This window comes from Anas platyrhynchos, chromosome 11, assembly GCF_047663525.1.
Source record: "Anas platyrhynchos isolate ZD024472 breed Pekin duck chromosome 11, IASCAAS_PekinDuck_T2T, whole genome shotgun sequence".
In the NCBI taxonomy this organism is placed as follows: Eukaryota; Metazoa; Chordata; class Aves; order Anseriformes; family Anatidae; genus Anas; species Anas platyrhynchos.
In genome coordinates, this window is record NC_092597.1 from 17085807 (window position 1) to 17101964 (window position 16158).

At 56.3% G+C, this 16158-nt stretch overlaps 2 protein-coding genes across 3 annotated transcripts in view; one reads left to right on the forward strand and one right to left on the reverse strand.

The window, feature by feature from the left end:
* POLG (DNA polymerase gamma, catalytic subunit) lies at positions 1-9858 on the forward strand. The gene is made up of 23 exons (XM_038185012.2): positions 1-78; positions 725-1333; positions 1407-1602; positions 2054-2221; positions 2344-2490; positions 2603-2682; positions 2927-3109; positions 3191-3333; positions 3409-3535; positions 3619-3843; positions 3924-4041; positions 4186-4245; positions 4395-4508; positions 4606-4766; positions 4882-4935; positions 5006-5123; positions 5314-5449; positions 5531-5777; positions 5878-6000; positions 6231-6402; positions 6645-6853; positions 7752-7909; positions 9024-9858. Exons 2-23 carry the CDS (start codon positions 744-746, stop codon positions 9083-9085), a joined length of 3591 nt encoding a protein of 1196 aa, XP_038040940.2. The 5' UTR covers positions 1-78; positions 725-743; the 3' UTR covers positions 9086-9858.
* The window catches only part of FANCI (FA complementation group I), a 24740-nt gene continuing 17157 nt past the window's right edge, over positions 8576-16158 (reverse strand). Inside the window, exons 27-37 of one of the 2 annotated variants that reach the window (XM_027465853.3) lie at positions 15275-15326; positions 14566-14693; positions 14364-14432; positions 14160-14247; positions 13692-13873; positions 12766-12822; positions 12628-12687; positions 11822-11905; positions 10623-10718; positions 10240-10365; positions 8576-9530 (exon numbers count right to left, since the gene is read on the reverse strand). In XM_027465853.3, the coding sequence (XP_027321654.3) occupies positions 9468-9530; positions 10240-10365; positions 10623-10718; positions 11822-11905; positions 12628-12687; positions 12766-12822; positions 13692-13873; positions 14160-14247; positions 14364-14432; positions 14566-14693; positions 15275-15326 (1005 nt within the window). In that variant the 3' untranslated portion in view covers positions 8576-9467. Of the gene's footprint in view, positions 9531-10239; positions 10366-10622; positions 10719-11821; positions 11906-12627; positions 12688-12765; positions 12823-13691; positions 13877-14159; positions 14248-14363; positions 14433-14565; positions 14694-15274; positions 15327-16158 lie in introns of both variants that reach the window. The other variant, XM_027465852.3, reaches the window with a different exon arrangement.

Here is a 16158-nt window from a genome sequence, read left to right on the forward strand (position 1 = left end):
AGCCGGAAGCCCCCCCCCGCGCCCCTCCCGGGTGGTTCCGCCCGCGGGCCGGGGCCGGGCGGCGCGCGCTGGGCACAGGTGGGCGCGGGAACGGGGCGGGGCGCGCGCCTTGGGGGGGGGGGGCACGTGTGCAAGGGGGGTTGCAAGTGTGCAAGGGGGTTGCACGCCTATGGGGGTGTTGCACGCCTATGGGGAGGGTTGCACGCGTGCAAGGGGGGGTTGCAAATGTACAAGGGGGTTGCACACCTGCCGGGGGGGTTGCACGGCCATGGGGGGGTTGCATGAGTGCAAGGGGGTTGCACGCCTGCTGGGGGGGTTGCACGTTTCCGGGGGTTTTGCACACGTGCAAAGGGTTTGCATGTCGGGGGGGTTGCACTCTTACAGGGGGGTTTGCATACTTGCCAGGGGAGTTTGCACGCCTGCAGGGGGGTTGCACGCTTGCAGGGTGTTGCACAGCTGCAGGAGGTGTCGGTGCATGCTCCTAGGGCTGTGCACACCTGCAGGTAGGTTGCATGCTGCCGTGGGGCGGTGCACGCAGTAATGCCAAGAGGTGTGCGTGCGTGCAGGGTGGGCGCACACCTGCAGCGAGCTGTGCATAGCCCAGGGGAGGCTGCACACTGCCTCGAGCAGCCCGGCCGTGCACGCTGCAGCCACACTCAGGGGTCTTGTGCAAGGGGCTGAGGAGCAGCGGTGCAAAGCTCAGCGCGTGCTGCTGCTCCTGCAGGCTCCCAGCAGCAGGCACCATGCGGCGTGCGCTCCGGCGAGGCTCGGTGCTGTGCCCCGGCACCCCCCGGCACCGCGCCTCCAGCTCCTTCGCCGGCCGCCCGCTGCCGGAGAGCCCGGCTGAGGACACGGAGCAGGAGCAGGGGCAGGGGCAGCGCCGCGTCAACCCCCTCAACATCCAGATGCTGTCCCGGGGGCTCCACGAGCAGATCTTCCGCGGGGCCCGCGTGCGCTACTCGGAGGCGGCGGTGCGGCGCAGCGTGGAGCACCTGCAGCGCCACGAGCTGTGGGGCAAGGAGACCTCGGCGCTGCCCGACGTGGAGCTGCGCCTGCCCCGCATGTACGGGGACAACATCGACGAGCATTTCCGCCTGCTGGCCCAGAAGCAGAGCCTGCCCTACCTGGAGGCTGCCGAGGAGCTGCTGCGCTGCCGCCTGCCCCCCGCGCCCCCCAGCTGGGCCTGGCAGCTCGGCTGGACCCGCTACGGCCCCGAGGGCCGGCCGGAGCCCGTTGATTTCCCCCAGGATCGGGCGGTGGTGCTGGACGTGGAGGTGTGCCTGGCCGACGGGCACTGCCCCACGCTGGCGGTGGCGGTCTCGCCGCACGCTTGGTGAGATGCCGGAGGGGTTTTCTGGGGTCCCGCGGGTCTCGGTGCGCAGCCCCTAAGTGGTTTGTGCCCGCAGGTACTCGTGGTGCAGCAGGAGGCTGCTGGAGCAGCGTTACTCCTGGTCCAGCCGCCTGAGCCTGGCGGATCTCATCCCGCTGGAGAGCGCCGCGGGGGCCGGCTGTACCGGGCGGCAGGAGCGGCCGGAGCGCGTGGTGGTGGGGCACAACGTGGCCTTCGACCGCGCCTTCATCAAGGAGCAGTACCTCATCCAGGTGCCCTGTCCTGCAGGCGCTCGCCCTGCCCGCTTCGCTGCTCTCTGGCTGCTTGTAACGAGGGCTGGGTGAGACCCGTGCCGATGCTTCGTGCTGGCACCGGGGGTTTGCTCCCCAAATAATTTGCATCAGTGCTTTGGGGGGGTTTTGGTGATGCTGTTAGGCACGAGAACCCCTGGGTTGTGCTCACCTCGTTTGGCAGCACCAGCCCCGTGCCTTGCATTTGTCCCCTGCGCGATGGGCTGCGGTGGGCAGGCTTTACAGGGGGGTGCTCGTGCGTCCTGTGAGGATGCCACAAGCTCTGAGGTGGCCACGGGCAGCTCCAGGCTCTTGGGAGGCAAAACTTTGCCCCGGCACAAGCATCCTGAGCGTGGCCTCGCAGCTCAGCAGTTTTGCAGCACGTTTCTCCTCCAGCACGCCCGGCACCACCTCTCCTCCTCCCTCCTGGCAGGGCTCCCCGGTGCGTTTCCTGGACACCATGAGCATGCACATGGCCATCTCGGGGCTGACGGGCTTCCAGCGCAGCCTCTGGATGGCCGCGAAGCACGGCAAGAGGAAGGGGCTGCAGCAGGTCAGGCAGCACATCAAGAAGACGCGCAGCAAAGCCGAGGGGCCGGCGGTGAGTGTGGGGCTGCGCCGCTGCCGCCCGGGGATTTGGGGCGGCTCTGCTGGGTGAATCGCGGGCAGGGGCTAAAGTAAAATAAAATAAAAAATTACGGGGTTGTCCCTTGCACCCGCCAGGTCACGGCGTGGGACTGGGTGCACGTCAGCAGCATCAACAACCTGGCCGACGTGCACGCGCTCTACGTGGGCGGGGAGCCGCTGGAGAAGGAGGCGCGGGAGCTGTTTGTCAAGGGGACCATGGCCGATATCAGGGATCACTTCCAGGTGCTGGGAACGGGGCGGGAGGAGCTGCGGGGTGCTTCTCGTCTGGGTGCGAGGGGTTTGGGTGCTCCTGCGGCCGCCTCCTGCTGCCGGTGACGCCGTGCCGTGCCCCCAGGACCTGATGTCCTACTGCGCCCGCGATGTCCAAGCCACCCACGAGGTGTTCCAGGAGCAGCTGCCGCTCTTCATGGAGAGGTGAGGGGGCCCAGTAGGTGACTGGGGGCACCACAGCCCTGCTGGGGACACTGTGACCCTGCTGGGGCTGGGATGTGGCTGATCTGTCCCTGGGGAGGCCGGGAGGGTGCTGAGCCCTGTCCAGGAGGGTCTCAGCTCCATCTGGGGGTGAGGAGGAGCTGGCAGCTGCTGGTGCTGTGCCCCCCTGCTCGGAGGGCATCTCCCCTCCAGGAGGAACCTAATTCGGGGCTGCCTTTGGCCGCAGGTGCCCCCACCCCGTGACGTTCGCGGGGATGCTGGAGATGGGGGTGTCCTACCTGCCGGTCAACGGCAACTGGCAGAGGTACCTGGACGACGCCCAGGGCACCTACGAGGAGCTGCAGAAGGAGATGAAGAAGTCCCTGATGAACCTGGCCAACGACGCCTGCCAGCTGCTGCACGGGGACAGGTAGCGGGGCCAGCCGAGGGGAGGGGATGGCGCTGCGCCCCCACCCATGGGTGCTGGAGCACGGCCGCGGCGTCCCGGCAGGTACAAGGAGGACCCCTGGATCTGGGACCTGGAGTGGGACACGCAGGAGTTCAAGCAGAAGAAACCCCCGAGGAAGAAGAAGGACCAGAAGGTGAACGAAGGCGAAGCCCCCGGGGCAGGATCGGCACAGGAGTGGCAGGAAGGTGAGCACGGGGAGGTTTGGGGGTACCCGGGGCTCGAGGGATGCTCAGCCCCAGGGCTCCCCGTGTCCCCCCCAGACCCCGGCCCCCCCAGCGAGGACGAGGAGCTGCGAGCAGCCCCCGAGGGCAGTGCCCTCCTGCAGCTCCTGAAGGACACGGTGACGCTGCAGCCCAAGAAGCTGCAGCACCTCCCTGGCCACCCGGGGTGAGTTGGGGACTGCGGGGGTGCCAGGGGCTCGCTCCCTGCTCCCTGTCCCCTCTCCACCACCCCCTGTATCCCCCCCCCAGGTGGTACCGCAAGCTGTGCCCGCGCCTGGAGGATGAAGGCTGGGTGCCGGGGCCCAGCCTGATCAGCCTGCAGATGAGGGTGACCCCAAAACTGATGCGCCTGGCCTGGGACGGGTTCCCCCTGCACTACTCGGAGAAGCACGGCTGGGGCTACCTGGTGCCGGGGCGGCAGGACAACCTGCCCGCGGCCCCCCCGGGCGGGGAGGGTCCCGTCTGCCCCCACAGGTGAGGGGGGACGCAGGGGGTGCCCTGCGGGGGCTGAGCCGTGGTGCCTGGCCACGTCCTCAGGGTGGGTGCGTGCGCAGGGCCATCGAGGAGCTGTGCCGGCAGCACCGGCTGCAGAAGGGCCGGGAGCAGCCCCCGCAGGAGCAGAGCGTGGAGGACGAGCTGCTGGTGATGGACGGCAGCAGCATGTGGCAGAAGGTGACACTGGGAGGGAGGAGGCCTCCTGGTGTGGGTCGCGGGGCTGGGCTTTCCCCAGCGCGCCCGCAAACACCAGCAGTAAGAAAAACCCTTTAATAACCTGCCTGACCCCGTCCTTTATGGGGTGGCCTCTCTGTGCCGCAGGTGGAGGAGCTGAGCCAGCTGGAGGGGGACGTGGGCAGGGCGGACCAGAGCTTGGTGCAGGTACACGGGCTTTGCTGTGGGGTTGGGACCCTGCATCCTTCCCCCTTTCCTTGATTTTCCCCCCGTTCCCCATGCTGGGGGCTCCCAGCGGGTGCCTGCGTGGGGCAGGAGGGCCCCGTGCCCCCCACACCTCGTGGTGTTGGTCACAGGAGGAAGGGGGTGAGCTGCCAGAGGACAGCAGCCGGCCCTCGTACCACCACGGCAATGGGCCCTACAACGACGTCGACGTCCCCGGGTGCTGGTTCTTCAAGCTGCCCCACAAGGCAAGTCGGGTGGGGCACCTGTGGGGTGGGAGGGCACATGGGGCTGTGCCGGTAGCAAATGGCAGCACGCTGAGCCCCGAAATCCGTGCTGCTAAAGGATGGGAACGCCAACAACGTCGGGAGCCCCTTTGCCAAGGATTTCCTGCCCCGCATGGAGGACGGCACCCTGCGGGCTGCCGTGGGGCGCACCCACGGGACCAGGGCCCTGGAGATCAACAAGATGATCTCCTTCTGGAGGAACGCTCACAAGCGGATCAGGTGAGCAGCCCCGGCCCCGTTGCCACCACCCCACACATCTCAGGGTGTGTGTGTGGAGTCCCTACAGGTGCTCAGAGCAGCTCAGCACCCCCTGTGCCCTGCCGTGTGTCCGCAGCTCGCAGATGGTGGTGTGGCTGAAGAAAGGGGAGCTGCCCCGCGCCGTCACCAGGTACGGGGAGGGACGGATGGTGCCGGGGGGGCCCCGTTGGGTTGGGGCTCACCCTTTTCCCCTATCCCAGGCACCCGGACTACAACGAGGAGGACGACTACGGAGCCATCCTGCCGCAGGTGGTGACCGCGGGCACCATCACCCGGCGGGCTGTGGAGCCCACGTGGCTGACAGCCAGCAATGCACGGGTACGGCCGAGCCTACGGGGTTCGGGGCACGGCGAGGGGGTGTCCGTGTGTTTTGGGGTGGCCGGTGTGTTCTGTATGGGAAAGCGGAGCTGGGGCGGGTTGGAGCCGTGCTGGGATGCAGGAGGAGGAGGAGGAGGAGGAGGAAGGGGCGTTGTATGGGGTGTGCTGAGGTTGGCACCATGTCCCGCAGGCCGACCGTGTGGGCAGCGAGCTGAAAGCCATGGTGCAGGTGCCACCCGGCTACGCCCTGGTGGGCGCGGACGTGGACTCGCAGGAGCTGTGGATAGCGGCCATCCTGGGCGAGGCGCACTTCGCCGGCATGCACGGTGAGCAGGGGCCCTACAGTGGGTGTCAGCACCCCAAAATGCTGGGCACTCAGCCCCTTCCTCCCTCCCTCCTCCCCGCAGGGTGCACGGCCTTCGGCTGGATGACCCTGCAGGGGAAGAAGAGCAACGGGACGGACCTGCACAGCAAGACGGCCGCCACGGTGGGCATCAGCCGGGAGCACGCCAAGGTCTTCAACTACGGGCGCATCTACGGGGCCGGGCAGCCCTTCGCCGAGCGCCTGCTGATGCAGTTCAACCACCGGCTGACGCAGGAGCAGGCGCGGGAGAAAGCCCAGCAGATGTACGCCGTCACCAAGGGCATCCGCAGGTGGGTGCTGCCCCCCGGGGCTGTGGGGTGCCTGGGGACGGTGTCCCCGTGGGTGCTGCCCCGGGTGTGGGTCACCCCCAGCTGGCTCGTTGCCACCCAGGTTTCATCTGAGCGAGGAGGGCGAGTGGCTGGTGAAGGAGCTGGACCTGGCTGTGGATAGGGCAGAAGATGGCTCGGTGTCGGCCCGGGATGTCCACCGGCTCCAGAGGGAAGCTGCAAGAAAGTGAGATGCTGTGACCCCACATGGTGCTTGTGGGACAGGGGCGTGAGGCGGGGAAAGGCCGTGGGTGGTGGGCAATGAAGGGGCCGGGTGGTCCCAGCTGTCCCAGGTCCACCCCTGTCCATGGGACTGGGATGCTCCCAGTGTCTCCCAGTGCATGAGCAGCAGCAGATGAACGTGGGGGCTGCCCCCAACCAGAAGAGGGTGTTTGAGGCTCCCTTCTGCCCCAATAGGTCCCGAAGCAAGAAGAAGTGGGACGTGGTGGGCCACCGGGTGTGGGCTGGCGGCACCGAGTCCGAAATGTTCAACAAGCTGGAGAGCATCGCCTTGTCCTCCTCGCCACAGACCCCGGTGCTGGGCTGCCACATCAGCAGGGCGCTGGAGCCCGCCGTGGCCAAGGGCGAGGTAAGGCCCCAGCTCTGCCCTCCTGAGGGGCAGGAAACCCTACAAACCCCTCAGAGCTGCGGAAGAAACCCACAGGTGTTGGGTCCTTCTCCCCTTTTCTCAGGGGAACACAGGAACCCTCAGCAGCCCCTCTGAGAGGAACAGGCCCAGGCCCTGGGTGTGTCTCAGGGCATTTCTCTGGGCATTTCTCCTCATGTTTCTCCTGGCGTTTCTCAGAGCGTTTCTGTGTTTCCTGCCCCCAGTTTCTGACCAGCAGGGTGAACTGGGTGGTGCAGAGCTCGGCCGTCGACTACCTGCACCTGATGCTGGTCTCCATGAAGTGGCTCTTCGAGGAGTTCGACATCAGCGGGCGCTTCTGCATCAGCATCCACGACGAGGTGCGCTACCTGGTCCAGGAGCAGGACCGCTACCGGGCCGCCCTGGCCCTGCAGATCACCAACCTGCTGACACGGTGAGATGTGGGGCTGGGGGAGAGATGTGGGGCTGGGACACCTCCTAGGGCCAGGCCCCGTTACGCGGGGTTGTGGTTCCCCTCAGCTCTGAAGCCCCCTTCCCCGTGCTTTATGGCGTGTGGTTTATTAGAGGAGTAGGCCAAAAGCAGAGCTATTTTCTGCCCGGCTGAGGTAAGGATACAGCAAACAGCTTTTCTGCGCCCGGGCAGCGCTCGCAGCGGGGGGAGCCGCCCTGATGCTTGTGCCTTTATCCCGGCTATTGCGAGCACGGGGCTTCCTGCTGGGAAAATCCAACATCTGCTCTGCGTGGGAGGATTAGCCAGCAGCGAAGGGCTGGGTTTGGCCTTTTCTTCCTCAGAGGCTGAGCCTGGCAATGCTGCGTTCCTCCCACAGCTCCTCCGGCGCTCCTTGACCCTCCCGCTCCCCGGCGCTCCCGCAGCACTTTGTCTGCCAGCCGCTGCCTGCCCCGGGTGCAAAGCAATCTGTGCCGAGGGCTGAGCGGGGTTTTGTCAGGCTGCCTTTGTTCCAGCCCAGCCTGCGGCTGATCAAAGCCCCCCTCGTGCAGTAAGAGAGCTGGCTGCGCCTGAGAGAAGTTGGCGGGCTCGCTCCAACTTTTAAGTGCTGGCTGGTCCCTGCCTTGGAGAAAAGGCCGCGGAGTTCTTTCCCCAGCGGAGAACAAGCGGTGCTCGTGGTGACAGGGCTGGGCACCGAGCTTCCCCGTTAAGCAACCTCCCTGGCTATTTTTTCCCCAAGGGGTGCTGCCCACGAGGGATTTTCTGCTGCCTGGGACACGAGGGGGCACAGTTTGACACCCCTGTCACATCCCTGCTGGGCTGTGCCACGCTGCCTGCTGCAGCCCGGGTGTGACAGAGCCAATTTGCTCCCCTGTGTTTCCAGGTGCATGTTCGCCTACAAGCTGGGCCTCCAGGACCTACCGCAGTCGGTGGCTTTCTTCAGTGCCGTGGATGTTGACCGGTGCTTAAGGAAGGAGGTGACCATGAACTGCGTGACGCCGTCAAACCCCACGGGGATGGAGAAGTACGGCATCCCCCAAGGTGAGCGGCAGCCCTCTGAGCGCCATCCCCAATAAAAGCTGGAGGTCCTACAGGAGCCTCCCTGCTGCTGGAGGTGGAGCCCTTCAACCCCAGCACCTCAGACCCCCACCACCCTGGTGCCAGCCCCTCCCTACCCTACTCACCTTCCTCAGCACTTGGGCATTTTGTGCTGCTGCTTCCAGCTATTTCTGATAAAGAAGTCAGAGCCTGGCTCTGTCAGCCCGTGCACAAGTTCGCTTTGTGCCCCTCAGAAGGCAGATGAGCCTTCCTCTAGTCTTTTAAACACAGCCCGAGCCTGACTTGTTCCCTCTGTGAAATGAGACAGCCCTACAGTTGTGTTATGTCTTGTCCTCCCAGCCCAAACATTTCTGGCCTTCAGTGTTTTCTCTCCATCCCCCTCTCCCTCAGCTCAGCAGAGCTGGGTTCAGAGCCCAGCCCATGCTGCACACTTCAGCCTTGGCAGGGCTGTGTTCCTCCCCAGCAGCCCCAAGGCTTACAGTTGTCCCTAGGTGCACCTGATGTAACCTTCCAACTGCTGCAAACAAACATTTAATTGTTGGCTGGGAGCTGCTTTAAATAGCACCTCCTCACTATGCAGCAGCGTTTTGCCAGATAAGAGGAACCTGCCCTCGGAGTTGTTCTGTCAGTTATTGACCACATCAGACGTTTCAGCCTTAAGCAGCCTTTATTAGGAGTTTTACAGGTGAAGTGTGCTTTCAGAAAAAGAATCTGGGCTCTGTGGGCAAAAAGGGTACTTGTGTTCTCATCAAGAACAAAGCAAATTAAATAAGTGCATGAGGGTCAGCAAAAATGTAACACAGCCCCTACTGCTGGCTCTCCAGAGCATGCTGACACCTCTCTGCTTCTTTGGCACTATGCATGGCAGCGAGCTTCAGCTCTGAGGGAGAACAGCCCCTCGTTGCTGCTTCCTATCGGGGCTGTTGTCTGCACTCACAGCACCATACAAACGAGAAGTTGGAGTAACTTCAGGGCTTTCTGTGCTACATGCTCTGAACTAAAAGCAACTAATTACTGTTACTCTCGTATTCGTATGTTGTACAGTCTGTAATTGTACTGCAGAAGGCACGGAACTCATTGTCCCATTGTCTTCCAGGAGAAGCACTGGATATATATCAGCTTCTTGAAATAACCAAAGGTTCGCTGGAGAAAAAGTGATGACGCTCGAGTGCCAGAATGACAGTTGTCCAGAGAGCGTGCCAGAACCCGGCTGTCCTTTCAGAAGCACATCTTTTGTCAGGGACTGATCCTGCGTGAGCTGCTTGCTTTTTGCTGGAAAAAGGGATGTTCCTGGAGAAGAGAACTGTGGTAGCAGCGTGTTTGAATGGCAGAGGCACTTCTGAAGGCAGCAGCCAGCTTTAATACCTGAGACGCTTGACAAGAGTCACTGCACACCCCGGGCATGAAGAAAGAAGTCTTGAGTATTTGACAAGAGAAACAACAAACTACTATCTCTGTACACACGGTTCTTCAAGACCAAGGTGAATCTGCTGCAGAACAGGCACTGCAGGAGGAGGGGGCAGCAGTGGCAACCGCACCTTTATTTTTTTCGCCGTCTCTTCTTTTTGGGTTCCTGGTTCTCATCTGGCTGCTCTGCTGTGGACTGGAGAGAGGAGAGAGTAACAGTACAGGGTGAATGTGTTTGTGCGAGTACTCTAATGAACGTTTACTTCAAGAAAGCAGACTGACAGAACAGGATTTAGCACTTTTTCCTCCCTAGCAAACATGGCCTGAAATAGAGGACTCCTCTCATCCACCAAAGCTTTCCCCTGGACCTCTTTACTTCATGCTGGAATTCAGGCCCCAGGTTCTGAACGGCACAAGACAAGGCCTGTTTGTTCAGTGCTGGATTCTGGCTTGTAGATGCTGGTTACACTCTGGGAAATATGGGCAAAAGCACCAATAAAAACCTGGACAATCAGCAAAGGAAAGTGGTGTGTCTTCTGTCCAGCACAAGTTGTGCTGCCTTCCCCAGCAGTGGCTGCTGGAGGAGGCCAGCCAGGCCTCAGGCAATGCTAACAGACTTCTCAGCTTGCTGAGACAGGCAGAGGCAAACAAGAAGGTTTATAAACAGTCCTGCTTAACACCAGGCATGCAGCCAACTGGTACATGGACACAAAGGTCACTTAAGGCAGAGGGCTGGACTGCAGGGAACACTTCAGGCCTATTTGCTCACTCCTCTTAGCTTATTATTGAAGCGAGGGCTAACCCAAGCGAGACAAAACTGGCCTAGTTTTCCATATAGCTAAACAGCTCACACATACACGTGGCAGCAGAAACCCAACAGTAACAGCAGCTGAAGGAGTTCTCACCTGGTCATTGTCCGGTTCATTTTCAGCATCCTCTGTGTTATGCTCCTGCAACACGCTGTCTAGCATGGATGCGTTGATGCGGAAGTCCCGGGAGGTACTGAGCTTCATGTATTGCATCAAGTTCACCTGCAGCAACCGGGGGGCAAGACAAAGAAAGGGCATAAGCTGCTTAGTTTTCTACCCTGCCTAGTCCTACACACAGAACTAGAACAAAGTTTGGTTTAGTTAAGCCTGAAAGAAGGGTAAGGTTCTTACACTTTCCTATTCTGAGCAGCAACAGAATGATTTTTGCTTGTATAGTGAAACAGCAGTAGCCTTCTACCATGCCATGGTACTGCTGTTCCCTTGAGCTCGTATCACAGAAGACCTCTGCTTTACATTACCTTTGATTTCTTGGAGAGATGGATAAGGAACTTCTCATACTGCTCTATTGCAAAAATCAGGTTGGGGATTGGCTTGGTATCCCGAAGCACCTTAGCCTGAAATGCAGAAAGGTGGCAGAAGGTCAGATTTGAAGCAAACAGCATGAAGAGTGCCTTGTATAGTCATCAGTAACACGCATGCCAGCTGTGGCACTATAGCAGCACCTGTACCAGCAGTTTAGATTCCCCCAAAAGCCAGTGGTGCTGTAGCATGACACAAAGGCCACAACCATTCCAATTCGGAGAACTGTCTTCAGTAGCCTTGTTCCACAGCAGTCCTGCCTCACCAAGCCTTGCCAGCCTAGTTTGTTGCTGGGTTTAACCTGCCTCCCAGAATGGTTCTGCAGCGAGGCTCTTCCACGTATATCTATTTTTTTCTGCAGTCCACAGCCCTGATATGCCTGACAGTCAGAGCAGAACTTGCTCTGCTCCAGCTCTGCAAAGATATTCTAAGCCTATGCTTTCCAGGCAATGAGCACACTGCTGTTTCATCACATTTCTGCCCTGTATATTTCACACCATTAATGTTTGTTCCCCATGCTGACAGGGGAGTGGCAAAAGGGTATGCAGCATTTCTTAACGTTTCCACACACTCAGGAAGTGGCTAGAAAGATCAGGCTTGTGGTTTTTAAACACTTAGCATCACAGGAATGTCTGGGACAACAGACAAGACAAAGGAGACACCAACAATGAGCGTAAACAGAGGACACAAAAGGCCAGGAACCTGCTTACCTGTTCCCAACAAAATCAGCCAGTCAGTATCAGCTGCCTTACTTTAACAGAATCCAGTATTTTATCTTTAAATCTACTGATAAAGTTAATAAACCCTTGCATAGCATATACTATTAGCTCCAATATTTTTTTCTATTTCTGTAATTTCATAGCTTATCCCAAACACAGAACAGTCAGACAACACAAGCTATCCAGACTTGACCTTTTTTCATCCCATGGAGCTTTTAGGTTGCATTTAGTATTTTTATTTAATTTTTTGTAAACTTTTCTCTGAAGTTCAGGTTGCAGAAATTAGATTTTTACTTAAAAGCCCAAATGACAATGTGTCATTGGTGATCTCTAAGAAGCCACCAGGTAAAGCAAGCCTTGAGGCATGATCCCAAGTTCAAACATAGCCCGTACTCTAATAGAGAGCAAGACAATCTCACCATGACTGTGGAGACTGCGGCAGCTTCTTCTTTCTTCTTCTTTTTCTTCTCTTCCACAAAGCTTAAGCTCTCACTATGGATGTTCTGAAGAAGGAAGCCAAAAGATGTGGCATTAGAGGGTAAATAGGGAAGGAAAGGCCAGCCAAGTAAGGCCACAGAAGGCTTTGCTCTAGCCAGCTAACACAGCATTTACCAGCTACATGACAGAAAGGCAGTATGTAAGGATGGAATCTCAGAAAAAAAAGAAAGTAAAGAAAGTAACTTCATGGTTTATACATTCAGAAGCATGTATGTGTGAGACATCCCCAGCAACAATCGCTTTGCATGCCACTGTATTTTCCCCAACATGCCAGGTCTGGTTTACAAGTCCTTTGGTCCTCACTCAAGCACCCACTTCCTGTCTAAACAGACAAATCTCATCCCAGGTTGCTTTCTTTGGCACCCACAGCGCTTTGTGTGGTGACGACTGCAGTGTCCTTGACCTTTACTTGCCACCGTGATTAACAGCAGTATCAACTGCATCCAAAAAAGCCACATGAGCAGAAGGGGAAATAAAAAACTAGCTAAAAACCAGTTCCCTAAGCGTTTTTTTCCTTCCCTGCTCAAATAGAAATCAACATGCCTGGTCCCAATGGTACTGAAATGTCTTACACTATTATTTGACATATTAAAACTTAAACTATAAGACGCTCAAGTCATGTCAAGAAGATTAAAAATCCCAAAAGGTGCCCGTGCACTGCATCTGATTCACCACTCTGCATCAGACAGATGAAGTATGATTTTGCCACAGTTATTTTAGATCCTACCTGTACATAAGTAATGAATGAGTAACACTGTGGGGTCAAATGGGAACCTGAGAGCTTCACCTGCAAAGAAGCAGAGAGGCTGGTGTTACTCCCAGCTCGAGACAATGAGCCATTTCCTCCAGCAATTTGCTCACTCACCAGCTTTTCTAGCCTTCCTGGAATCGTATTCGAGGTGCTGCGGCAAGCTTGAATATACTGCAAAGAAAACATGAATGAGTCTCTTCTAGATGCACTGTTCCCACAACCTGTACTTCCAGGCAAGGGCTCAAAGCAGCTCATTCAATTGCCACTGACCAATTAAGAAAGGAAGTTCTGACAAAAGAATGAGGAGCTCAGAGGGCTGCCTGCTGTCCTCAGATCAGAAGACAACAGGGTATCGTTGCCAGAGCATCCAAGTCTTGTTTCTGTTTAAAGTAAAACTCCTTCCTATGCCAATGTTCAGAAAGAAACGAGGAACACCGTAGATTGCCTGAGCATAAATTGGATTCTTCTGAAACCAAGACTGCTGAAGCACATACAGTACTGTAGAGGCTACAGCAGTAGCACTACGGCTCGCGGTGAGGAGGGCAGTATTTACAAGAACTATCCTCCCCAGCGGCTGGCTATAGCTCAAATGACCTCTGCATTCCAGAGCTGTGAGAGCTCCAGGGAATTCATCATCTTGTCTCAGATGACTTCCCCGGTCTGATCTCATGTCCCAGTTGCCCCAGGTTCAATGCTTTGAGCCTTAGATGGGAATGAGTGGCCAGGGCAGGATTGCTGAGCACTGTGAGAATATCGTTAGTGCCTACAAGAGACACTGGAAAGAACCAGTCTCAGCCAAGCGCAGTCAAAGTCAACTGGAGAAAAGCTTTCTTTCATCTCCCCTGGTATACCTATCACTGCTGTGGAAAGGTCACAAAACTGAGTGCATAAAAGCCGATGGAATAAGGACTCATTTTATGCAAGAGATGAACAGCCCAGCCCTGAGTAGCTGCTGCCAGGGGTCACTGCAAGCTTGCTGTGGCAGATGAGGAAAAAGTTTTTAGATCCCAGCCAGCCACTGTCAGCAGAGCTGCACTCACATGTTTGATGAGGGAGGTGAGGATTGTGTAGGTCTTGCTGAGGCTTCTCAGCAGCGTGTCCACACAGCTCCCTGCAGGAAGCGCTGTCTGCACCAGCTCATGAAAAACCGTCAGCAGAGTTCCCAGCTGCAGAATTATGCCTTTCTCCAGAGCCTGGGTCTGGTTTGATGCCTGAGTAGAGTCTTCTAGTAGAAAGAGAAGAATACTATATAAATGTGTGTCTAACAAGCCCAATTAGGCAGGTGGGAGACATAAAAGACCACTTTTTGTCAGGTGCACATAACACCAGTGTGGCACAGGGAAAATAACTGGGGCAGGGGTTGTGGCAACTCTCACTGTTGATGTGAAACCAACTCAAGGGAGAGTTTACACCTGCCCCGAGATGATGCTACCTGAGAATCCTGAAATACTTTTTTGTTTTTGTCTTTGACAAAGGTGTAACAGTATGAAGCGGGCCACTGCTATTACCTGATGTGTCTGATCCCAGACTGGTAAGTTTCTTGATAAGCCAATCCACCTCTTCAAGGACCTTATCTGCCTGACTCAGAACCAGCAGCTAAGACAGAAACAGCAATAACAAAACAGGTTCTTGGAGGAGTTTGACAGAACAGAAATCTACAAGTCACTCGTAGCAGAGTGGCTGGTTGCTCCATCCACACAGCTTTGACTCACGCAGACAGTAGGGGCTGCAGTCTTGGCATTCACTATGGCAAAATGGGACCGGCTCTCGACTTCTATGTCCTGGTGGCGGGGAGGGGGGAGAGAGAAAAATTCTGGTGAGAACTTCAGCTCCTATTGCGTGGTTTGCTCCATCTATTCTGCCCTGCCAGAACTAAGTGAAGAGAGGTAAGCTGCTGTGGACTCTGCATCATACCTGATCTATGTCTCCCAGGCAAGCATGGATATCTTGTGCAAGTTCACGCAGCAGACCGACAGGACTCTTGTACTGAACATGGAGGCTGAAAAGGAGAGTCAGCAAACCCTTACAGCAAGAGATGTCCTCTGTGGGGGAAGGAAAGTAAAACAGGGTGTTAGCAGATGTAGAACTCCTTTCACTATTCAGGAACATCACACATCCATTGAGGAAAAGCCTCAGATTCAGTATGGAGTTAAGTCTACACTCCCAGAAACACAGTAAATGAAAATCCTATCGAATGCTCTAGTCGCAGCAGCAGAGTTTACAACAATGGGCACTGTGCATAATGCTACAAGGGGGAATAACAGCCCTCATCTCACAGGAAAACAGTGCTCAGAAGCACCTAGTAAGCACAATACAAACCCTGGCAAGAGTAATGTTTTTCCAAAATACAAATCCAAATTTGAGCAACAGGTACACTAAGTAACAAGAGAAAAAAGTCAAGTAAGTGGCTTCTCTTTTTTCAGCTGCTCTAGTATTTATAGGGATGAAGTTTCTTTCCTAATAGCCATGCTAATAAACACAAAGTCATGGCAATCTGCCACAGAATAGGACCTGAATCTACCTGCAAGAAAGAGATGGAAACAGAAAAAAGAGCAGAGCAATTAAGAGACTATTATCAGACCTGAGACATCACATCCAAACACACCCCTCAGAGCTTACTTACCTAGAGCATTTTCTTTGCAAATTTTGACTGTCCACGTCAGGAACTGAAGGAACTGTATAAGAGGAGAAAAAAATATTAAGGGTTTGAAACAGAACTCAAAACACAAAATTAAACAACAACAACAAAAAAAGCAAGCAAGCAAAGAAACAAAAAGAAACACAAAAAGAGGTCATTCAAGACAATGAGTCACAGTGAAGGGAGACCAGCAGAGTCCCCTTCTGGCAGAAGGGCATTCAGCCATGCTCTGTTAAATTCCACAAGGAACATTTAACCTACTAACAAGTCAAAAGCCGAGATGCAGGACACAGGAATGGCTATACCTGCCCTCCGACAGAGTAACAGCTCCATTTAATTTAAGGTAAACGATGACTCCAGACTTCTAGCACACTTTTAGTGCAGTGCCTAATATGTAAAATTGGGGCACCTCTAGTCTGTGCTTTAGAAAATGCATCCTTGCACGGAATAAATTAGGCACTCAGCCAATCCTTTCTGAAAAGCTGTATTTGGACTAGTCACAAATCTGCTGGCCTTTTTTGGCTTTACTCCCACGTGGAAGCCAAACCACACCTAGGCTCTATCAGGGGCTGCTTCTCATGGAAACAAGCAGTTTGGGATCCAGATGCCCAAAGGCAGCATCAGAACGTGCAAGGGGGAGGGTGGGAAAGCAACTTGTTCTTAACTGTTCTTGCAGGCATTTGACAAGATAATGCTTGACAGCTTACTAAAACTGTCGGTTTGACACGGTCTGATCTGCAGGAGAAGGCTAGAACATGAACACACACAGAAGTCAAAGTCCAGATCAAAGCCCTCAGATATCAACTCAATCTGCTAACGTTCTCCCCACACCTATGATTGCTACATACATCCTCACCACCCCAAGGTTA